Source organism: Falco biarmicus, chromosome 4 (assembly GCF_023638135.1).
Source record: "Falco biarmicus isolate bFalBia1 chromosome 4, bFalBia1.pri, whole genome shotgun sequence".
Taxonomy (NCBI): domain Eukaryota; kingdom Metazoa; phylum Chordata; class Aves; order Falconiformes; family Falconidae; genus Falco; species Falco biarmicus.
In genome coordinates this window covers 38,722,265-38,746,294 of record NC_079291.1, presented here as the reverse complement: position 1 = coordinate 38,746,294, position 24,030 = coordinate 38,722,265, and the positions used below count along the sequence as shown (strand labels likewise).

The window sequence follows — 24,030 nt, the reverse complement described above, 5'->3', positions numbered from 1 at the left end:
CTGAGAGGAAAGGAGGCAGGGTACTTGCAGTGTTTGTATTTCAGAAAGCATAGCTTTTAAATGGGTGTTACTGGCCCTGACTGTTGCAGTTTAAACTCCAACCCATAGGTTCAGCTGTGAGAAAGAGAAAAGGGCAGTTTTTAGATATGTATCAGGATAGGCAGAAACCCCCAAAGTAAATCCTTTAAAAAGTAATAAAACCCCCACAATCTGTATCAGTGTCTTGGAACTATCACTATTTGTAATAACATAAATCTGGCATAACTGTGTCACTGGGACCAGAATTTGGCCCCAAAATGGCAAATCTAGAGGATATTCACTCAGGCTGCTGCTACTATTTCTGCTGTGTCTGTCCCTTTCTCTTCTACCTATATACACACAGTGTCTCTGTCTCTCTCGCTCTCCTTCTCTCTGCTGCTTCTGCCTCTCTCTCCCCTTCTTCAGGGACCTGTAAAGTGGTGTTATAGGCAACCTCACAACAGTGTTGTCCCTTAGCCCTTTTGAGCCCATACCCAACCCCTTCTGCAGTAAACGATTCTGTAAGATTAACATGGAAGGTCTTTGAAGGAAGCTTGAAACGGAGTATTACACTGTCATGGGTCAGACCAAGGAAAACTATACAGACCTACATCAACGTATGCATATCAGCTTATGACATGCCAAGTATGACATATACATCAGTGCTGGTTAGTAAGAGTACTATGGTGCCAGAATTATTTCCAAGAAATCTGACTCTATAAATTGCTGGTATTTCAGGGTCCTTTACCATTCTTTTGTGTAGTAAGAACATGTTCTTTCTGGGCCAGAGGATGAAATGAAGAGGGGATGTATGTCTGGAACTAAAAAAGACCCCATTGTTGAGGAATGTTTTGAGAAGTATTGTTCAGATAGTTTTGTTTTGTTATTTAAATCTGCTTGATAGTGCTTGTTTGAAAGTACAGTTAGCTATACTATATAGTGTGCTCATACATTTCTATTTGTATTTATCCTCTCTATGGACAGGGAGGAGAACAACAGAGAGACAAAAGATAGTAAGCAATTATTTTCCTATAAAAACAAACACGTTCTGTCTTTTCTTTATTCTCCAATGCAAAGGAGGTTGTCAGATCGTTTGCAATTTAACATGAGGTCACCATCCCAGCTGAATCCTGTTTTTCCACACATCCTCAGCCCGCTTTGATAACTAAGCAAAGATCTGCTTATGTGAGCAACCAAAGAGCAAGCAAAGATGGGGGGAAGGTGAGCCTAAGCAGCTGGCTGAAAACAGGATCCTATTTTATTCCTTGCCCCAAGGCCCTCTAACATCTTCAACACCTTTGTGCAAATAAGCATACCATCAGCTGCATTGTATCAAAAGAAGTTCCAGAAATGATGACAAAGCTCAACACTGTAATAAAAATTCTTTATTGTGGTTAAAATATGTATATTTTCATGGAATAGCTGTAATATTGCATCCAAAGATTTATTTTTTGAAAACCCAACAATATTATCTTCATGAGATATAACCATGACATATAATACAACCCCTTGATATAATAGGTTTTTCTTTCAGTTTGTTTCTTTACAACTCACTGCTTGCACAAAAAATGATCACTTTTTGCCTGTACTTGACAAACTTAGGCTTGTGAGCACATCTTATGCCTTTCTGCCATTTTGGTCTCTCCTCCATCCCCTTGCCACCTGAGTTTCTGGTACAGTGGTACAAGCAAGAATTCAGTAATCCTTGTCCCATACACTTCTAACATTAGAGTTCCTGTGCACAAACCAATCTTACGCAACTGTCTCTCAGGTATGAACACAGGTTTCTTTTGGATCGGATGTTAACGGAGGATAAACTAATGCTGTGAAGAAGAGAGCTCTTCCTCAGCCAGCAACCATCCTGCACCCATTCTATGGGTGCTGGTGGCTTCTGGGGTGGAAGGAGGGTGTGTGTTCATACATGTGTGCGTTGGATCTGTTTGGATGTGTGTGGCTGCATGTAGACCTCAGTCCCAATAGGCAGGATATGGAAGAGGAGCAGATGCCACCTAATGCCAAAGGTTAGTCTGGTTTTGCCCAGCCTTGGGAGGAGGTTTGGAGCAACAGGGGAGGGACATGGAGCACCACTTACTTCTCTCATACTCTTCTTAGTAATGGAGGGTGAATAGGCAAGGGGCAATATACTGAGCAAAAGAGAGGGCCAACACCTTGTGAAAGCATGCCTGAGGTGCAGGAACTCAATGGCCTCACTTGATTTGTATTTTAAGCACGTCATTAGGGTGGCTTTATTTTACTCAGGGCCTGGCCAAGTTTTTCACTTTTTCTCTCACTCCCCAGATAAAGGAGGCTCAGGACTTCATTTTGATATGCCTTCATGATATTTTTTTTTCTTCTTTTTGATAATTCAGGTTAGTCTAATTATACAGCAGACTTGTTGATAATGTAATTTGACTGTTCTGAGTACTGGGGATTCCTCTCCCAGCCCTGTCGAATTTGTGTGAGAGGTTTGTCCAGACAAGGAAATATCAGGAAAAATTTGATGACCAGTACAATACATGGAATAATGAGGGAGAGCATATAGGCACTTGGAAGATACCATCTGTACGATGATGGGTTCAGGAACTGTTTTCCACCATAAACCAGGGTGTGTGCAGTGCACAAAGTCAGTGTCAGGTATCCGAGTTTGGACTAGGGGAGAACAAAGGAAAGAGAAGAAGAAGTGGAGGTTAAAACAGTAAATTAAACCAGTACAAATGCAGTCTAAAGGACATGGTAAGCTTTGTGGAATGTGCCAATTTTAGGAATAATTGGGGGCTGCTGAAATGGAACTGCTTTATATAATATAAAGGCTCTTACTGTTTTTTTTAATTAAGATTCATTCAAATAGATCTAGGTGAATCACACTTGTTTTTTTCCTCCATCAACTATCCTGATAATTTTTGCTAGCTTACACATACTGCCTAGTGGTTATCATGTTTGTGAAAATGCAGAGAAAATGCTGAAATTCAGTAGAGAGATCCAAGCTTTTATATGCTCTAATGCTAATCCATCCAGAACTACCATACTGTGCAAGTTTTTGGCCTTGATAAAACATTCATTGATAGTAATTTCCCCTTCCCTTGCCTCCCCTCCCCTGCCAACCCAGCTCCTGCAGAGGCATGGCAGCTTGCACCAAGCTTCCTCTGAACGGGGGGCTTAGATTATAGTGTTATCAAGGGCAGCCTGTTTATAGGCACAGCGGTTTTTAGAGTCTGCAAAACCTGCAGATTCTCTTCAGATCCTTGGCACTGAAAGGATCTGAGTTATAAAGTCTTTTTTTTCAGACCTATTTTGAGATAACTGAACTATCTTGCGAACCAACAGAATTAGCCCAATAAATAGCTAAAATATTTTGTGACTTAGTATAATTGTGGAATTTGGTAATTCCACAGTGTTGGTTTTCTCTTTGTCATTTAGGAGTTCATTTCTTCCTAATTTTCTCTTGCTAATGCAGTAATCCCAGTTGTAACATAAGTAGCCATCAGAACAGTTGTGGTTTCTTACAGGTGAGCTGTATAGCCATGTAGATTTTTTTTAATTCACTATGTGATGGTGGATAGTGCACACATCACATTTGGAGATACTAGTGGAGGAAGGCCCTAAGTCTCTAGTAAACCTGCCTGTGGTCATAGTTTATAAGGGAAGAAGTTTTTTTTAGAATAAGTCTTTTTCTTACCTGTACAAATCGAAATTCTCGCCAGTTGACATTGTTGCTGACTGAAGGCAAGGAAGTTATTCCCAGAAGAACAAATAAAAAAAATCCTAAAATCCCCAAAGCCACGTAAGAGTCACTAAGCCAGGCATTAGTGGTGTTGAGTGGTTCTGTTTCATTGTTCAGTGCCTGAGGAAAAGAAGACCAGGTACACCTTAGTGATAACAGTTTTAGAATCAATGCAGAAAAAATATCCTTTAAGGTAACTAGGAGATAAATGTTATACGTTAACTCTCTGAAAATAATTAGAGATTTACTTGGAATGCCTATTCAAAAGCAGAAGAGGCATTACATTCCATATACATTCCATGTACCTGTAATCATGGTGCATGTTTTACACTTCTGTAGACCTGCTGTTGAGGACAGGTATGTGATCCTTTCTTGTTAAATAAGGTCAGGAAGTCAAAATATGTGCCATTTTTAAGGTAAAAATACGTGTCATTCTTAAAGGTATATGGAGAAATAAGAAAGTTTCTTTAAAATACTCTTAATGTTTACATTTTCCCTGCTTATTTTATTAACATGTAAACTGTCTAGGAGGAAGACTGAGGCCAGAAATCCCCTCAACTCAACATAATACCATCAAAATTCAGATATACCAATAGTTAAAAGGAACAGAAAAATTATGAAAATAACCTTAGTCTGTCCATGTGAATTTCTGAAGCTCAAGGTAGAAGGTAGTATTTGTAATATGGCCCAAAGAAAGGCAGGCATAGAACAGGGGACGAAACTTACCAGGGAGATGATTCGACTGCTGATTTTCCATCTTACGAAGGAGCGAATTGGGATGACAAGAGTGTACAAAACATGCAGAGAAGCAAATGCCAAGGCTACTAGTCCAAGTTGTTTCCTACACAGCATCCATTTGTCCAGCCAGTCTGGGAAACGGTGGTATTTGGTACCTCTGTATAACTGAATAATTGCAGCAAACACACCAGGAACATAAACCAAGGAAAGAAGGATGAGTGCCAATATAGGGCAGATCTGATTTGGAATGGAAATTGCAATAAAAAATGAAAAGTCTTTGTTTTCATTAACATAAGGGTAAATTACCCTATGAGTCAAACAGTAGAAGAAGAAGAAGGCGGTTAGGCCAAGGGACAAAAGGATGGGAAACTTCCACATTGGAAACAGCTGCAGAGGGTAATTTTCTATTTCCTGAGCTGCCAAGAGGGATCCCTTATCTAATGGAGTGAGACCCAGTGCACGAACAATATCCATCACCCTTTGTTTAGCTTCCATGTCATCTCCACAGACAAACACCTGCAGCCAAAAACAAACAACAGTTTTATTTAGACAGATTTTTGTGACATTCTCTACTGCCGTCCTACCTGGATATGGACGATGAGCACAAGTTTCCTAGGCTACTTGTTGGATTCCCTACTGGCCTTAATTTATAAAGGCAAAAAGTAACCTACAGTTACTTTCTTGGCCAACAAGTGCAAGAACTAAGAATAGGAATCTTTTATTTGGGGAAGGAGATAGTTTCAAGTGGCAAAATTTTGTGTCTGAAAGGAGTAATGTATAACACACAGTGCAAGTCTTTGCCTGAAAGACTTGACATACTCTTCTGAAGACCTGCAAGTGGTTTGTAAGCACAAGATTTTATTGGAGTAAATAGGAGCAAAATTTTCAATAGGAGTAAATTGGAGCACAATTTTCAATTGCTCGTAGAGTGGTCTGTAAGTACTCGAGGGAACTGGGGACAGAGGTCTTTAAAACATGATTGCTCTATCACAAAAATAAATATTTCTTTCCAAGTCTAGTAAAATAGTTAAGAAACCATCTTTTCTGTGAGTGTGCAAGACAGTACTTCTTTGGAACTGGGAGAAAGGGGGCAACTTCTACTCCCATTGATATGATAAAGGCTTGTACAGCCTAGGCTTGGAAGTCCTTGGGTCTTTGGCTAAACGGTTTATTTGGCAGCAGAAAGCAAAGCTAGTAATGGTTTGGGTTTGAGTGGCTGGCTGGTTTCGTACATTCTTCAAGAGCATTGTCCCTCACAGCAGTAGAAAACAGAGTAATAACAAATTACTTGTCTTGAAGTAAGCTGTTGTGTTGATTCCTATGGCCTGTGCTCACTGGCCTGTGGTTAAGGAGCTGGTTAAAATAGTTTTCACACACTGTTGTCATATTAAACTTCTAAGATGATGGATTCCAATTTAGAAAACTTAATTTATTCACCTTCCAGCTCACTTCTGCTGCCTATACTCATTCTGTTGCCCCATCATATCCCTTGCCTCCCTGTTTTTGCTCTCTTCAGTTTTATTCTTACTTTGATGTATTCTTCCTATCTCCTTTCTGTTTAACTTTAGAACCTGGTAAACAACTGATGCAACCCTCATTTCCTCCTGATTTGCTGTTTCTCTGTTTGGAGCTCGGCTATCTTTCTTTCCTTACGTCTCTAGTGTCTCCAAACGCTGAGTTCAGAGGCAAGCTATTGATATTCCTTGTCGTGCCATATTACAAGCCAAAAGTAAGTAAGTTTTAGTTCCCATTTAGTTTGAAAAGGGTGATTATAGTGAAAATACCATCCCAACTTTGTCTGATTTGTATGTCTCGTGCGTGTTCTGTCTAGCTGTTAAGAAGCCATATGATACATAACTCTATGACATAGGAAACCCCCATTGCTCAGTCTTACCTGCCGGCTTGCATCCAGTGCACCTGACTGCAAAGCCCAGGCTGACACAGTGTTAAAGGCTTTCACAACCTTGGCACCAGGCACCAGCTGAGCGAGGTACTCTGCATTGGATTCAGGATACTGGTTTATTTTTAAGTTGTTGCTTACATCCACCAAGATTTTTCCATGGAGAATTTCTGCTAGTGGTGTAAGGAAGTTGTAATTTTGCCTCTGGATTGCTATAATGATGATGGAAGCTTTCTGTGCTGCCTCTGCATGGCTCATCACCTTTGCATCCTTGGGAATAAGGCTGGATCTCTCTGTGCTCCGGCTTCCAAACACAATGGGGTAGCCGGACTGAATCATTTTTTGCCCCAGAGCTCTTCCAAAATCTCCAGTTCCAAATATGCACACTGTCTCTTTTTTGTTAGAAGTGTTGGGAGCCAAAGCCATTATGTTGGAAGAATTTTTATTCATCTGTTTAAAAAAAAAAAAAAGTTATGAGAGCAAACTAAGTAGAACATCAAGCTCTTGAAAATGGAAGGTTAGCAGCCATTCTGGCTATATAAAATAAATAACTGAGTTTTCTTGCCTCTTAATGTGCTTTCTGCACACTTTTCTGAATACACACTCTCAGAAGATTTCTGTACAGTTTTTAAAAAACAGTTCTGGATATTCACCTCTCCATCTCTTATGGCACCCTCTTCTCCATCTATTTTGTGGATTTTAACATTCAGCTGAACTGTTGCAGTTTTCCTCTCTCAAAAGGAAAGCAGGATAAAAAGATACCGGCGCACACTGCTTACTTGTGCTATAGAAAAACATTGAAGAGGAGTGTGTTTCTAGTTTCTAGTCAGATTAGAACCTGGAAGGTCTTTTGTGAAATACTTGAAGAAGAGACACTGTAAAAGGTAGCTACAAACCTATCTGTTGTCCTCAGTATTTCCTTAATACAACTAGTCAGTGCCAGTTTGTTTTATTGTTGTTCTTCAATTTCCTCAAGAATGTCCCATTAAGCATTTGGATAGTGGAATTGGAATAATTCATGTTGAACATAGATTTCTGATATTTATATATTACTCATAATAAAATTCTCTTTGAGGTTTTTATCTGCCCTCCTTTATCACTGTACCTGGAAGCTTCAAAGTCTTTAATGTATTATCCATGCCATAGCAGTACGTACGCTCTGTACTTGCAGAGTGAGACCCATGATACAAATACAGAATCAAAAAGGTCTGCTCCAGAGGTCTTGCATTAGGTCCACATGCTGTTGTCCTCACTTTACAAAAGGTGAACTCAGACCAGAAAACCCAAGGCCCAAAGGAAGACCTCCAGCAGGAGACCCTGAGACACCCCTCTCTTGGCCTGGCAAGCATTTTAGTACTTAGACCAGCCATTTAATTTGCAGGAGCCCTGATTCAAGTCTTTCACTGCATCACAGGTAACTGTCTTAATTAAAGCTGTGGGAATAATTGATTTGCCAGTTTGCAGGAAAGAAATGCATGAAATGGTTAGCTAGACCCAAAACAACTGCTTTGCTACTTGCTGTTTATTAACCATTTGCTTACATTCTTCTGTGAAGCACCATTCCAAATGAAACTGCCATTTAAAAATACTGAGATGATGTTCTGCACTTTATTTTACATTTTTGTCTAGCCAGAACAGTTTCTGCTTTTTAAAAATCTGGCATGATTTTAAATTGTTTGACTCAAAACTTGCATTTTTTTTGCTGAATAAAAAAATCAAGCCTGAACTTCCCCTTACCCTGCTGTGACCTAGAGTTGAGGACCGTGAATCAGGGATGCACACATTTTTGGCCTGTGCTGTAGGGTGTAAGCTTCAGTAGCAAGATAGGCAGAGAAACGCTTGTTCTGAGAATCATGTGTGAAGATTTTGGCTTGAACTACCTCTGTATGTAGCTAGCTGGCCACCAGTTGGCATCAGTGCCTGCCCAGCACGGTTCCTGCAGTAAGCTGTGGAAGCCCTAGGATTTAGAGAGCTGCCAAGGGAGTTTGCTTCTGGTCATTAGGGGAAGGCATCAGTTCAGGCAGAGAAGAGCCCGAGGATCTGTGTGCTCCGGGGCTGTGTGGCTGGAGCAGGGCCCCCGGGAGGCTTTGCAGCACAGCAGGGTGTTAACCCCAGCTCTCCTCAAGCTGCGGTCCCAGCTATCCAGCTGGACTCTGTGTACTTCATCAAGTAACACACTGAGCATGAAAACAGATCTTCAAAGGGACCCATCTGAATGTCTTTTGCATATTTGTGTGCTCTGACACATGCATACAAATGCAAAGTCCTTTTTGACATATGTAAAAATCCTTCTCTGAGGGCTTTATTAATGTCCCATGAGGCTCTAACGTGACTAAAGCTATGAAATTCCTTTTTGGGGTTGGTCCATATTTCCAAAAGAACAGAAGAACTGCATAGGCAATATTAATAAATGGTCCAACTAATAAGACTCAACTTTCCTTTCTTAATTTTTCCTTTTAACAAAGTAGGCTCTTTTCTAAAATGGAAAGTAGAATTTAGTTGTAGCACACGATTGACCATTTGAAAACTTTGTTATTTGCCCTAAGAAATCATTAAGTTATTGCTGAGTGAACTATGCAGATCATTCTCCTCTCCAAAGTAAGACTCGCAAAAACCAAACCTCAAATGGATGTTATCACATAGATTTGGTAGATCAGTTAAAGTTATGTTATGTTTGGGCTTATAAAAATATTGAATACAGAAATGGATCCACTAGCAAGAAATAAGTCTATAAAGTGCTTCTGATGTTCACTAATGCTGAATGTCTCATTTACTAGGGAACACTTAACTCATCTTGCCAGAAAACAGAAAAAGAGGGAGATGAAAAGAAAAATTAATGTAAGGAAAATTCTTTTTTTTCAAAATACAATTTCTTGGAGTACTATCTAAGATTTAAGGGGACTTGTACAAGGAAGTGGATAATATTCCATAGAAGGCTGAAGAGAGTTAAAGCTGTCTTTAATACTGGTGATCTAATTTAGCTTAATACCATTTTTACAAGAAGGACAATTTGCTTGAATAAAGTAAGCAGAATTTACCTTTTGTTTTTAAGAATTACTTAATGGGGATGCCCATAGCTGTTATGATGGTACATATTATATATTAGAAATAAACAGGTCACTAATGAATTTTTAACAGATTAAGTTATATTGTAAAACTGATGTGAATTTAATATTTATTCTGAAAAATCACATGTAAGACAAGGTAAATTTGCTTTTAAATCCCAGGCCTTCTGGACCATGCCTCTTTCTAACAAAGACAGAAATGAAATTAATTTTCTCCGTTGAAGCCTTTTTTTCCTTCCTTCCTTCCTTCCTTTCAACACATCTTTGTGCCAGCTGGCTGTTGTTGAACTAAAAGAAGCTTGTGGGTTTTGCAGTGATCTTCTGGAGGTTAATTCAGGCGATAGGTTATGAGCACATAGACAGTGTGTATATAAATTCTGACTTTGCTGTGTGTATTTGAAGAAAATGCAGCCTCTGATGGCAACTGGGTGGGTGCAAAGGCAAAACAACGAAAATGGCCTCCCAGAGTCCATGATGGCGATAGCTACAATGTGAAAAGAGAGTAATTTTCTATAGGACAGTAATTTTCTACAGGATAAGGTGTTTTATTGTCATATGTCAGTGTGAAAGATGGGAAGCAGAAGTACATCACAAGGGACAGAGTGCCAGCCTGGTGTCTGGGAGCTCAGCCCAAAGGTTGACACTGGGGTCTCCGGAAGTAGCTGATGACACTGGGGGTCTGCTCCATGCCCAGGGGTTATGCTGAGCTCTCTCAGTGTGCCAGAGGAAAGCAGAGATACCAGTAATTTTATATATGTAACCATGTATTATCTGAAAAAAGCCATAGAGATTTGTGTTCATACATAACCTTTTTGCTTATGTCCATCCCCCTAACATAAGAGCGCTAGTGATGCCTTTTGTTATTTGAAAGATATTCCTTGTAAGCTTCTGTAATGATTAACTGCATCCTTTCTCTTCTGCATTGTTATACACTGACTTATCCTATTTGAAGGAAAATGGTGGTAATCTCTGAGTTTACTTGGTCAGTAATGATAAAAGGAGGTGCGTAAAGAAAAAAAAAAGAAGCTAACTGCAGAACTGTTGCTTCTACCCACTGCATAAACACCAGGGGAATTGAATGAAGGTTCAATGTTTAGTTCAGCAGTTATATGCAAGTACTTCAGTTATGTAGGAGTGTGAATGGAGACAGGCACATTGCTTCACACGTGGGAAAAAGGAGGGATTTCCTAGGGAAGCAATGCCACAGATGAAGTACAGTGCCAAAAGTGGAAAGGCAGAGATGGGACTGAGATGTAGAGTGGGATGGATAATGGAAATATCAGAAAGGTGTAAGATGAAATGGCAGACAGAAGATGAGTAAAATGATTCAAAAGGTAGAAAGGCAAGATGAAAGGAGCAGGAAAGAGTAGTTTTACTACTTATATTTTAAAAGGAAGCAAACCAAATAACTGGTGGTGATCTCAAGAGATTATCTAGTCCGTGTCCCTCCCTAAGGCAGGATGAACTATGCTTAGACAAAGTCTGACAGGTGCTTGTCTAACCTGTTTGTAAAACCTTCCTGTGTTGTGGATGCTGAAGTTTTCCTTGCTTATTGCTTTCTGAGGCAGATTTTCCTATATGTAATCTGTGTCACCTCCTCCACAGCAGATATAGGTGTCAATTTATCCCCCTTCTCTTTGCAGCAGCCTTTGTTGGACATGAAAGCTGTTACCATTTCACCCTTTTCTTCTCTAGACAAAACAACCCCAGATCTTTCCCTGCAAGTCATGCTTCTGAGAGTGGTAATCTTTCTCATGGCTTTCTTCTGATCTTGGTAGGCTAAACTGCTCCAACTGTTAATTAAAAGTATGGTGCTAAAACTGAATGCAGTACTCTTGCTGAGATCTTACCAGAGAGAAGAAGATCCACTTGCCTCATAGGCAACACATCATCCCACTGTCACATTTGTTTTATTCACAGCACAGCTGATTCATAGTCAGGTTGTGATGCATTAAAAGGATGAGTACTTTAACAAGTAGTGTGTGGCAACAGGAACCAAGATGTAGACTGAAACAGCTGGTGCTGAGCACATGTTGTTTACACTATCCGTGTGTCATAGACTTCCACCTTGGACTAGCTTTGGTTTAGTATTGCAGCCTGAGTGCCCACTAGCAGCTGCAGTGCTTTGGGGTGCACCAAAGGCATGTCTTCTGGCTCAGCTTTCATGGAAAGGCATCGAGTTTCATAAGCTCTAAAGAGTTCTCTGTGGTGTAAAGCAAAGCTTGAAAAGTGGTGATCTGCTTCTACATCTGATCAGATCTGGAATACTGATATAAATGCATCCTGCTACAGCCAAATCCTTTAATTGGGCTGCTCCTATGTCACTTGCTCCATCCTCAATTTCTGTAGTTTTTCTCTGACTCAGAGCTGTATTGTGCACTTGTCCCTGTTGAATAGCACCATATATTTTCAAACTGTAGCTTCAATTTGTCAAGATCATTTTGATTTCTAAGCCTGTCCTCTAATGTGCTTGCAGCCCTTTTCAACTTTGTCAGATTGTCAGCTTTAATAAGCACAGTGTCTATTCTGGTATCTACACCATTTAATGACATTCTGGAACAGGACTTTTGCCAGGAGAGACCTCCTGTATATCTGCAGTAAATGTAGTCTTCTGTTTTGACATTGATTAACTGAGAGACTGAAAATGTTTCTCTCACTAGTTCTGCAGAACCTTACCTTATATTAGTTTAATCTAGGCTGTGTTTTCCTAGTATGCTTTTGAAAAATCTTCTCTAACATTTACCATAGTAAAACTTCACTTGTCAAGTTGTATAGCCTCTGTGATTCACAAGGACTGTTATCCTGTTATAAGAGGAAATGAGGTTGGTTTGGAATGATTTGTTTGTGATTAATCCATGTGCCTGTAACCCATTTCTTTCTTATCTTCCCTTTGCTTCCTCTGTTTGAGAATTGTACTTAAATGTATTGGGCCATAATTCTGCACCTCCTCTTTCTTCTTACTTTTAAAGATAGCTGTTATTCTTGCCTTTCCAGTCTTTCAAAACTTCACCTCTTCCACACAGTTCTTAAAGATAGTTATTAATGGCTGTGGAAATGCTTCAGTTATCCCCTGAACAATGTGAACTGAATTCCATCAGCCTTGCTGATCTCAGGTCATTTAACTCACCTGAGCACAGCCTAATCTCTTTTCTGTCATCTAGCGAGAATTTTCAGTTCTTTGCTACTGATGTAAACCCTTTTATCATGGTTGACCCTTCTAGTGAAGAAAGAACAAAATAGGCATTACAGAGGTGGCTTTCTTCAAGTCATTAGTCAGTAGCTTTCTCTCAGTTGTGGGGTGGATCAGTTCTCTCCTTGATTTTCCTTTAACAGTTTATGTTTTTACAGGAAACTTTTTGTTATTCTAGAGGTACCTTACTAATTACATTTCTTTTTGTGCTGTGGCTTTTCAAATCTTATCAACATATTAGTACTATTCTTCTGTGCTTGCCCATAGATTTTGATTTATGTATGCTATTTAAGTCTGAAGTGTCTGAAGAACTGAGTGCCAGCCATGGTGCTGTCTTATTGCAGTCCTTGTTCTGTGCTGCAATCTTTATGTCTCTGCTTTTGACATAGTTTCTTTAAGCAGCTATCAAATCTTCTAACTCCATTTTGCTCTCAAGTTGTACTTCTCATGGAACATCACTTTCCCACCTTCAAAATCAAGTATACTCTGCTTATTATTCTGCTAGGTGGACAAGTCCATTTTTGACCACTTGATCTCGTCTGGTGACCTGTGGTAGCTCCCAGGTGTTGCAGAACCTCTGTATTTTCCCCTCTATAATTTTCAAAAGCCTTCTACTGGATCTACTTTCTTTTATCTTTTGATGCAGGGCAGGAGTTTAGGAGATGAAGAAGAATATGAGAAGATAAATGGCCAAGGTATCACCAGGATTTTGATCCATAGCCATGTAAAATATAGGTTTGTAAGTAGAATAAGAAAAGAGTTAATGGACAGCACACCTGTGATCCAGGTAGGTTATGGTGTCTGCTATGGGAACTAGTCTTAAGATTTACAACACTGATCCATTTATCATCTTTTTCTTTTTCTTCTTTTTAAGCTCATTGTAAAAATCATAATCCCAAAGGTGGCCATAAAGATTATATACAGAACAAATATTATGGGAGCATAACTTTAAAAAGTGAAGTATCAAAGGCCCTCTTTCTATGTAAACTAAATATTTTGACTGCTATTTCCTTGTAAGTCACAGCAGAGACTCTGATACACTATGCAAATAATAAACAGTGCTAGGCATCAGAATGGCCTCTCTGGAGCAACTTGCCATTGTTCTAGTACAAAATTCTGGAGGCAAATAAAGGTCCTGACGTAATACATCTGGCCGATTATATAGCACGCTTGGGGTACATTCACCTGCGTGAATCTGTATACAGTTACACAGGAGCCATGACAACAGTATTGACTGCATATCCAGTGATTCATGTACTAGAATATCAGTACAAAAAATCTGTTTTCTAGGTTCACCTTTCTAGAAAAAGCTTGTTTTACCAGACTTCAAAAGGGTTATTTTTCTATAATGATGGGGAGACACTTGGGTTGACACTTTGGCGCTTATTAAGTTTAGTACATTGCACAGCTGAACTATAATAGTATCCTGCTGCACGAAGAAGTTAATTCTTCCCTCAGGTTCACTAACCTGTGGTGTTTAACGCTGCTTGTACAGTACTGAAACCAGGACATCTGGGATAAGCAGTCTGGGTTCAGACGGTGCCCTCCTGTAGACCTCATTTTAAGCTGCTGACATGACTTCTCACATGTCACCTTAACTGCAGTGCTTTTTTAACACAGAGTATTTGTCTGTTTCTGTTTTCTTTTTTTTTTCCCCAAATCTCTCATCATCACAAGGATCAGCTGAACTTTCTCACACAGCATCCACATACATAAGTCTTCAAGCCCCTGCTAAAGGTCTTTTTCAGCCAAAGCTCTGCATCTCTGCTCAGAAAGCACCTGAAAACATGCAGTTCCTTACATGGATTTAAGAACTTGTTTACGTAGTTTGAACCACACAGGCAGGGCTGAGCACACTGCAACTCATTTCACCGACAGAGGTTCAGAGTGTGCCTTACACTTTGAAACCAGGTTCTCACCACCACTACAGAAAGCCAAGCACGCCGTCGGACTTGATGTGAATACACATCTTAATCCTGCTGGGCAACTGTGCACTGACCTTGAATTGGGATTTATGGCTTAACTGCTGAAAATATACCCTTTGGAGGTGTCCTGCAGACCTTCCTCATACCTCGCTGAACAGACTGAACAGGTTCCGTCATGTTTGCTTCCCCATTGCCTCTGTGTACACCTGGTCCTTCCCTGCCTGATAAACATACCTCCTTCTCAGTCATGGGTGGGCTGCAGTTGTAACCGTGGTGCTTTGACACCGTGCTGGTGGCATGTACTCATGCTGGTGGCAATCAAGAACAGTGCCTATAACCAAGAGTATCAAAGGCAGTGGAAGTGGTAATTTTTTCATTTTTTCCTTAACATCGAGTCTCTTTTTTTGTTGTTTCCTTCAAATCCCTGCATACCTGTGGATGGGCATGGTGAACTTCAAATAAGCAAATGACTACATATTTTTGCTTGGAATTATACTTTTTTCATTGGTAATTTTTAGTTTCCCATGCTGTCAAGTTCTCCAAAGTCAGACAATTTCTTTCTGGAATAGGGTTTATTCTCATAATTGTCTTAGCTGTTTGTTACATGTACTGGCAAGCAGAAGTCATCCCTGACTGTTGTGTTTTGGGTTGTTTTTTTTTTTTTTCAAATGAGAATCCTGCTTTGTCCTGTCATCTATGATCAAAAGGTGTATATTAGACAAAAATGCCCTAATACACTAAAATTACATATAGTAACCCATTAAATATAGTAAAGAAAGAGAGTGATTAATACTTCATTTCTTACATATGTAGTGCTGCAGCTTTGGAGGTATTTTTATGAGTATATTTCACACGTACATGATACTCATTAATCCTGGTGTAGCTTGGAAAACAGGTGAAATGTGATTTAAAAAGTCTCCTCAGAATGGCCTGTACACTACTCTGAGGCAATCTCATTTACTTAAATTTTCATTTTACCATTCCCACAGAGAGAGAAAGAAAACACACTACAACAAATACTGTTTCTTACAAGATGACAGTTGTAGAACCAAATCTGCTGTGAATTATAAACTGCATTTTCTGTTGCTTGATACACCTAAAACTGAAAGGCATGTGGCTAAACTACTCTCCCATGATTAATCCAGTACTGAAATGCATAAAGAAAAGAGCAGAATAGCTCTTAACAAACGTATTACAACAAATTATTCATGAATTTTCTTTCAAGCGAATGAATATCTGCTGTTCTTCTCAGCAGAAAATCCTGGGCTCCAAGTTTTGACAAAGCTGATAAAAAATAATTGTTTGAGACAATAAATTTGCCTACAGAGGACATTGCATTTCCCACATCTTCACTTTTTATCAGGAGAACACTAAAGCTGCCTGGAGGCTCTTCAAACAAATGAAGTATAGGCCTAAATAGATGTGCTTAATGTTGTCTAAATCATAGCAAAGTACTGAGAGGGCTGGAAATCTCAGCACCTCCAGCTGCTCCCATAAACATGTAAGCCTCAGCTATAGCTTAAGTAATTTCCTCAGTCTTTTCAGGGCTATTGTACAGTTCTGAGGTGTGCAGGTATTAAGCTTTAATCCAGCCTAGCCAACTGCAAGGAGAATGAAAAGTATTTCACAAAAACCTGAAGGTGAGCAAGGGTGAGAAGGAGAGACAGTCCTGTCTACAGTGCAGAGGGCACTGGATTTAGCCCAGTTGGCCCAGGAGATGCCCTGAGACTGTGAAAGGTGTTTTCACATCCACTGTGCATGGAGAAGCACCTCCTGGATTCCTGCTGAGTCCTCCCCTCACTGTGAAGTTATTCTTCTGAGCATCTTTTATCTGCCATTTAGAGACATTAACAAATAGCTCTATCTCAGAGAAATAACACTAGAAATAATGAAGCCTGGCTTCCTAGGGGTTTGTGTTTCTTGGCTGATTACAAGTGCTGATTGATGCCGTTTCCAATCACAGAAGATGACTCCTATAACATTTCTTCTCATGGATTTTTGGGTCTTTTAAATGTATATAGTCACAGTATAGTCTTTCATTTTTCAGGACTCTTCTGTGGGGTCTTCAGCTGCCTTTTTTCATGCAACACAAGGAGAATGGAGCCCTCTCTCCTCCTGGCATATTTGTTTGAAATCATCACTAAAAAAATGATTGAGGAACACACATAAACATACATACACTCACATGCCTCTGCATGACCAGAGAAATCTCACTTCCTACAGAAATCACGCTAAAATAATGGACATCCTATAAAATTTATGTACACACACCCATGTGAATGTCTGTACCACCAAAAGAGAAGGAAACAAGTGAGGAATGGCTCTTCAGTTGTGACCCTATGTTGTTGTGGTCTGTAGAAAGATACGGAGGATGAGGCAGGGGATGTTATTTGGGATGCTTTTACTGATAGCCCATCAGTAGGATACACTGAGACTAGAATTAGGTGCATTACAGCAGCCACCAACCAAAACCAGACCTTCAGAATGCTAAAAATGTAAGAGTTCAAGCCACGTATTTATTATGAGCTCTAGGACTGTGTGACAAGCCTGACTCTCTTCCCATGTACACTAATGGAATTGTTGATTTTCAGTTAGCTTGCTTTTGGACCAGGCTGGCACAAGCTGGAAGAAAAAGCAGCCCAGTTATTTCATAACACCTGTGATAAAATCAAAGGTGAGGTGACTGGTGTGGCACTGTGATGATGTTCTTAGCTGTCTTATCCTCTTAGAAATCTGAGTAAGAGAGAGTATAGTGAAAGATTTAAGAAAAAGGAGCATGAATATGGAGTTTCCTTGCCAAAACAAATATGTGTGGATTTGTAACGTGTCTGGAATGGGGCCAAGCAGATTTTACAGAATGTTCATTCATCTGTGTTCTTGCTTACACAAGCCTATACACTAAAATGTGTTTAAAGGCATGTGATCTAACACGGGATAACTTTATCATCTCCCTTATTCACTTAATATGAAGTACATTAGATGTATTTACTTGTTCCTTTGGTTTCCTTTCTTTCTCTTACATGGACTTGAAGATTTTCCTCTTCTACTTGACTGAAGTAGAGTGGCATCTGCAGAGACATGCCTGGCAAGGAAAAGTTCTTATCAGGCAATCTTTTAAGAACCAGGCCTTTCTCAAGATGGAAGAAATTCCCCTTCATACTGAGCTAATTTTGTCAGGTCTTTTTAAGAAACAACCTTAAGCTACAGGCTTTGAAAATTAACTGCTGAGAAGCCTGAATTTAAAAACATTATTATAAAATTAAAAAAAAACCCAAACCAACCAACAGATGAGATTACTAAAAAATTTACAGAACTGTTCAGAGCAGCATCCTATACTGAGAAACAGAAAGATCTAGTTTGTTTTGGGTTTTTTTTCCAACCCAAACTTCCTTTGAGTTCAACTCAGGTTTTGCAGGTGCTTGAGCTGCTGCTGGTAATTCCCCAGCCTGGCAAATGGGGACGGATGTGTGCAATGTGGGTCATTACCTCGGCTCCTAGCCCAGGCATTGGTACAAATGAAACCTCTCTGCCAGGGGATGTACAGCCTGTGAGCTACAGTTCTTGGAGCAAAGCATTGTGACCAAATTGCTCGCAGTGCAGCACAGGGCAGCCAGAGTTATCCTGTGCCACGGTCCACTGCACAGGGGCATAGGAAACCTTGAAACAAGACCTCTTAGAAAACTTTGCTGCCTGAGCCCTCTTATGCACAGGCTGCCACCTTCACAGAGAAGTCACCCTGGTCTCTGTCCTCTGCCTGCTCCTGGGTCTCAGCCAAGGTTGCTGGGTATCTCCTGCTCCTACCCTTGTGAAGTACATGGGGTGAAGGCAGAAGCTGCTCTCTTGGTTTTGCATGTCAAGGCCATGCAATAAGCAAGAAAGGAGTGTACTGGACCCTATCTATGCAACTGAAGTGAAGGAAAAGGTGGATATTTGGGACATGATATGCAGCAGAGACAAATGAAAAGCTTACGTGTTCTTACTAAAGTTAGTCGAAGAAAAAAGAAGAGGGTGCCAGGACATGCGAAACAAAGTGTCATGCTGATTTTGTAATTGCCTAATTGGACAAAATAATTTCCTCCTGCAGGGTGGCCCTCTCTTGCGGCTCCAGCAAGGAAATGAGGAACTGGATTTTCTGAATAAAGCTGTTGTCTTTATTGCATTACCATTTTATGCTATTATGACTATTGCATAATTACCCACTTGTTGTGAGTACTCATGTCTTTTTACATATTTCCTGCTCTCACAGCCCTTGCAGCATGGGACCACCCCAGAGAAATCCTTTGTCAAACATTCCTGTGCTCTAATGATGCCAGAAAGTGTTTTGCTTTTTTGCAATCAATGTCTCCACTAAATTTCTTAGCACTTAAGGCTTGTTTATCTAGAGGCCTACAGAAACTTGTTCACATAGTTGGTATCCGTAATGGAGTGGTGACAGGCAGCAGTAAAACACTTTGATCCTAGTCCTCAGGTGCTATAACTTGTCTGAGGTGGATGGCTGTGCCGCTTCCACCATTGATCAAGAAGTTTGTAGCAGATTATTATAATTAAGCACCTTTGAAGTGCCAAGTTATATGAAGCTCTGGTGCAGTTCAGGTTGTAGAATTCAAATTAAGTTTATTAATATTCTCATTTTTATGGGATATCATGCTGTTTATGGAAATGTTTTTTTTCTTCATAGATTTGTCTTGGTGAGGCTGCTTCTCTTGGGAAAAGCACATGGAGGGAAACCATCTGAGCTGAGAACGTGTCCTCTCTCCTGATTTAATCCTAACCTCATGTTTTCCTAAGCAAGTCATGGGATCTGCATCTCCCAGTGGAGGTTTAGACCTAGCCTTGTCACTGAACCAGGGTGATACTTTGCCAGCGTGACACACAAGGCAGCTCAGCTAAGCACAAGTGGAGCGGTCCTGAGCTGGGTAGCCTGAACCTGTGCCTCTAGCACACCACCACCATGAAAGTTAGAGCATTCCTCCAGTAATCTGACCAGGAAAGGGTCATCTCAACAGTTTAGTAAAGTAAAAAAAAATAGCTTGATGCCACCTTTGCAATTGTGTCTCCAGGGCTGTACTCAGTAGTCACTATGAGGCTGGGAGGCAGCTTTGTCAGTCCTCTAATTAATGCCTTTTCTGGCAGCTATTCCCACTCCCTGTCCGTTTCCAAGAAGCACCAATATAACCAGCACTTACTGGAGCTGCCACCCACTGCCTGCCACCAGCCTGACGGAGCACCCTGTGCAAACCGTGGCAGTGGGTGGGAGAGAAAATGCTCCACAAGGACATTTGAGAGCGCACCCAATTGTCACAGCCCCGTCTACAACCAAGCAAGTGAATTTACTGACCCTTTCGTCAGCCGTGCTCTCACTAAGGGGAATACATGTTGGAGAAATTTTGAAAAAAGTATGTGGGTCTAACAGTGCTGTCAAAAGAGGAAAAAACACCCTGACTTTTTATTTTAGAGCATGCAGGGACAACCTTCCCCCACATTTGAACTGCAATAACCATCTGTACAGGTGACATTCAGATACCTTTCCCTACCTTCTCTTGCCCCAAACCAGCTTTCAAAGAGGTCAATATACATTAAAATCTGAGTAGGATAAAGTAAAAATGCCAACATATATAAAATGTTTTAAAAGTTGCAGTTCCACTCCACTAGCACTGTAACTAAGAATGGAATTGGAGAAATGGTTGGCTTAAATCTTGGAGTTACCAAATAAACAGTTTTTAATACAAATAGACTGGGAAGCAGTGAGGGAGGTCTTAAAATATGCAGATTTTAAGCACTCTCCCTGAAAGCCTCAGTTGCTGTCTCTATTTTTGAGGGATTGGGTTTATCGGGAGGAAAAAGTGGTTGTGAGCACCCAGCCAGCAACCCATGCTAGGCACATTGCTGGGGTTTTTATTTTGGACTAGCTCTGGTCTTGTCCTGTGAGCTTAATTGCCATTAGCAGTAGAATTGTTTTGATTCATGCAAGAGCAGCCGAGACTGTATGTCTCCAGCTTGCTCTGTGATGTGAAACATGGCATGGTACGTGGCGGAGGGTAGCAGAGTCGGTTCCCAAGAGAGATCCTGCTTTGAAATAAAACACTAATGTAGGCAACACACTTTGTTAATAATTTCTCAACACAAAGTAGATTCCTGGTCTGGTTATCGTTTCTGCCTGTAACTAAGTAATATAAAAATGTGCCATCTGCCTAAAATTGTACAAATATGACAAGCGCTTGATATGTTTGTATAAGAAAATTCCAATATGGAGGAAGAAAGTACAGGGATGCTTGATTTCTCAATGACTACTGGAATATTTTGGTATGTAGTTACAGTACTACTTCATGCTAGTCTAAATCATTGCTATTAACAAATCTGGGAGCTTCAGGAAGGCCACGTCTGTAAAAGAATTTACATCTTCCACTAACGGCGTAATTTTATAAGGTCTCAACAGTCTTGAAATTTGGCCTATAGTCTGACTGACAGTTTGTGTTGCAGATTTAGAGGGGATATGAAATTTTCCTATATCAAAGCTGAAGAACAGTTCTGACAGCTGCAAATGTTCTCTGAATTAATAATGTGGAGCTGTTATAAGACAATATTTGAGAAAAATCCATTTCTTTCTGCAGCATCGAAGCCCCTTGCTTATAAAATATTAAAGAGGATTAAAATTGGTATGCTGCTGCTTGAACGGGAAGAGAAAACAAGAAATCCACATATGAATCCAGAAGTGAAAAGAATCATTAGTTCCAACTGTTATTAGTCATAACTTATGATTTGGGGTAAATCAAACACTCTTGGAGTACCTGGACTTGCTACTAAAATTCAGACCAGAATTTTGGCTCTGGCTTAGGAAAGAAAATCCGCTTTCTAGCTTCATTATTTAAAACCCACTGACCAATCCTTATTTGCAGAAGCTTTCTCCACTTCTTTAACTAAAGCACACACCTCTGGAAGATTAAATAAACTTGTTATCTGCTGTGTAAGCTCTCTGAATACCAATTGACTAATCTAAAGTTCTGGTTTGTCCAAACTTTAGAGATACAGATCCTTCCCTGTGTCTCAGTGCTTCCTTACATCAGCTCTTAGTGACTAACAGGTTGTATAATGTCAACACAAAACCAGGAGCTATGACCTGGCTTTGTATTTTTTTTTTTTTTTGTCTAGCAGGGATCAGGAGATTAAAAAATTTAAGTTCAAGCCTACCGAAACTTCTCAGGTTGACAGTTTAGCCATTTTGTTCCCCGTTCCCACCTGCAGAAGTGAGAAGCCTGTGTCTCTGAGTAAAGCTCACCTGTGCGCTCAACCTGCTGCAGTTCCCCCAGGCAAGCTGGTGCTTCCCCAGCCGGCGGGATGCTGTTTATGCTGGAGCAAGAGAGACCTCAGGAGCTGCAGAGAAGTCCTGTTGCCCGGAGCAGAGTGCAGAAACACCAACAGCCTTGCTGGCACTTATCTAGGGGAAGCCAGGGCGAGCGCACAGGGGAGGGTGAGACCAAGGGATGTTGCAAGCATTGTCTGGCTGAGCGGGTTGAAAGAACTTCCCGTCAAACTCTCAGGGAAAGTCCCAGGCCTTGTATTTACAGCTGAGGTAAAGCTGTGGTTGCTTTTGTCATGCTGGCACTGACTTGCCCCTTGGCTATTGGCCAGAGCTAAGGTTTAGTTGCAATCTCCTACTTTTTGAAGACTACCTGAGAATTGTAGAAGCACAACAGCAACTATTTGCTTGGAAGGAGAACTGCTGCTTTTGTGTCACAGCTTTCCTGTGCTGTTCCACCTATGGGTAGGGACAGTAAGAATGTCACAACAGATGAAAGGAATTTGGCATGGGGATGGTTGAAAGTACCTGATCTCTGAGATTCTCTAGATATTCTTGGCAGCTACAGCAATTCTGTAAAGCCAGAGCCTGTGACGGATAGGTATTGAGAAATGAGTCTTTAAGGGATAAGCCCATGGGAGCATGCAAAGCTCTTGATGTTACACATCTCTTTGGAATGGGACATAATTCTAAACAGATGCCTTGATCAACAAGAGATCACTGGACTGGATCATAGTCCAGATAGGAGAAAGGGGCTAAGAGAGTCCTACTGGCACTGAGATTTTATAAGTTTAGAAAATGAATTGAAGGGGATTTAAATAATACTGCAGTCCAGATTTGCCCTGTCTGCCTGTAAAGAGGAAGATAGTAAAATGAAAATACTTGTTATGTCAGCTTGCCTTTGGGACACTTGCTGAAAACTTACTAGAAAAACAAATTAAGAAGGTGTACTGGGTCTGGCCGAGCCCCACAGCAGCCTCACAGTGCTGTGCTTGTGCTGGTACCTAGAAGGGTGTTAACACAGCAGTGGTCTGGCTGCTGCTGAGCAGCGCTGGCACAGCATCAGGGCTGTCTCTCCAACCTTGCCCCCCCCCCATCACCAGTAGGCTGGGGGTGGGCAAGATTTTGGGAGGGGACACAGCCAGGACAGCCTACGCAAACCGAGCAGTGGGATATTCTATGCCATATGACATCTGCTCAGATATAAAAACTGAGAGAAGAGAGGAGGAAGGGGGGCACTTGTTATTTATGATATTTGTCTTCCAGAACAACCGCTACGAGTACTGAAGCCCTGCTTCCTGGGAAGTGGCCGAACTTCGCCTGCTGATGGGAAGTAGAGAATAACATCTTTTGTTTTCCTTTGCTTCCATTCACGTGACTTATGCTATTGCTTTCATTAAACTGTCTTTATTTTGACCCACAAGGCTTTTTTTAAATCTTATTTCCCCATACCTCCTCCCCCCGCCCCCCCCCCCCCCCCCGATTCTGCTGAGGAGGGCAGCAATAGAGTGGTTTGGTGGGCACCTGGCATCTAGCCAGGGTCAGCACACCACAGAAAGAAAGAAATGACATACAGAACATAAGACGGAGGTAATCTCTAAAAAAAGTTTCATTCAGAACAATCTGTAACTGTACTAGGGCTGAAGAAACAATTTGTGAGAGCTTGAGTGAGAGCTTGAGTTCTAGACAAGAGATCAGATCATGTTTGAGATTTAGGACAGGAACAGCCTGTGGCACTTGTGCACTGTGACAAAGAGCACAAGCCAACGTGATGCCTTACCCACTGGAAAAGATCCAGGAACTGAAAAAGATGATATTGATTTGGAAAAGCTTGGAAGATTCAGCAAGGTGCACATGACCTGGCTCAAAACATCTTACAGGAGCAAAGGACACTGAGGCAGTGGATGTGCAGGGGTTAAACAGTGTAGTATTCATTTTCAGATGATCCATCAACCAATGCTGCCAAAAATAGTCTTATTACACTTAAAATAAAACCTACAGGTAGTGGAAAGGAAGGCAGTTGGCTCACAGAGCTTAAAATCAGAAGGCTAATCCTACTGGAGATATACGAAAAATAAATGTTCAAATTCATAACAGATGGAAAAAAGGGGTAAGTGCTATGCCCTTCAGAGCATCGAGGTGATCTAAGCATTTAGATCCTGTGTAAGAACACGAG

The 24,030-nt window shown here is 40.7% G+C and overlaps 1 protein-coding gene across 2 annotated transcripts; it reads right to left on the bottom strand.

The window, feature by feature from the left end:
* Positions 1-1,388: 1,388 nt before the first annotated feature.
* On the bottom strand, positions 1,389-22,093 carry STEAP4 (STEAP4 metalloreductase). Of its 2 annotated transcripts, none has more exons than XM_056337529.1 (5): positions 21,834-22,093; positions 6,372-6,827; positions 4,466-4,642; positions 3,695-3,859; positions 1,389-2,667 (listed from the first exon to the last, which is right to left on the bottom strand). In XM_056337529.1, the coding sequence occupies exons 2-5, from the start codon at positions 6,825-6,827 to the stop codon at positions 2,398-2,400; spliced, it is 1,068 nt and encodes a 355-aa protein (XP_056193504.1). In that variant the 5' UTR covers positions 21,834-22,093; the 3' UTR covers positions 1,389-2,397. The 2 variants fall into 2 exon arrangements, with proteins under 2 accessions (XP_056193504.1, XP_056193503.1); XM_056337528.1 differs by having other exon boundaries at positions 4,466-4,993; positions 21,834-22,091.
* Positions 22,094-24,030: the final 1,937 nt, after the last annotated feature.

Coding starts and splice junctions, on each gene's coding strand:
- STEAP4 (XM_056337528.1), bottom strand. CDS start 6,827: ATGAATAAAAATTCTTCCAACATAATGGCTTTGGCTCCCAACACTTCT. Junction 4,994..6,371: donor CACTGGATGCAAGCCGGCAG/GTAAGACTGAGC, acceptor TTTTGGCTGCAG/GTGTTTGTCTGTGGAGATGA. Junction 3,860..4,465: donor GCAGTCGAATCATCTCCCTG/GTAAGTTTCGTC, acceptor TCTTTTCCTCAG/GCACTGAACAATGAAACAGA.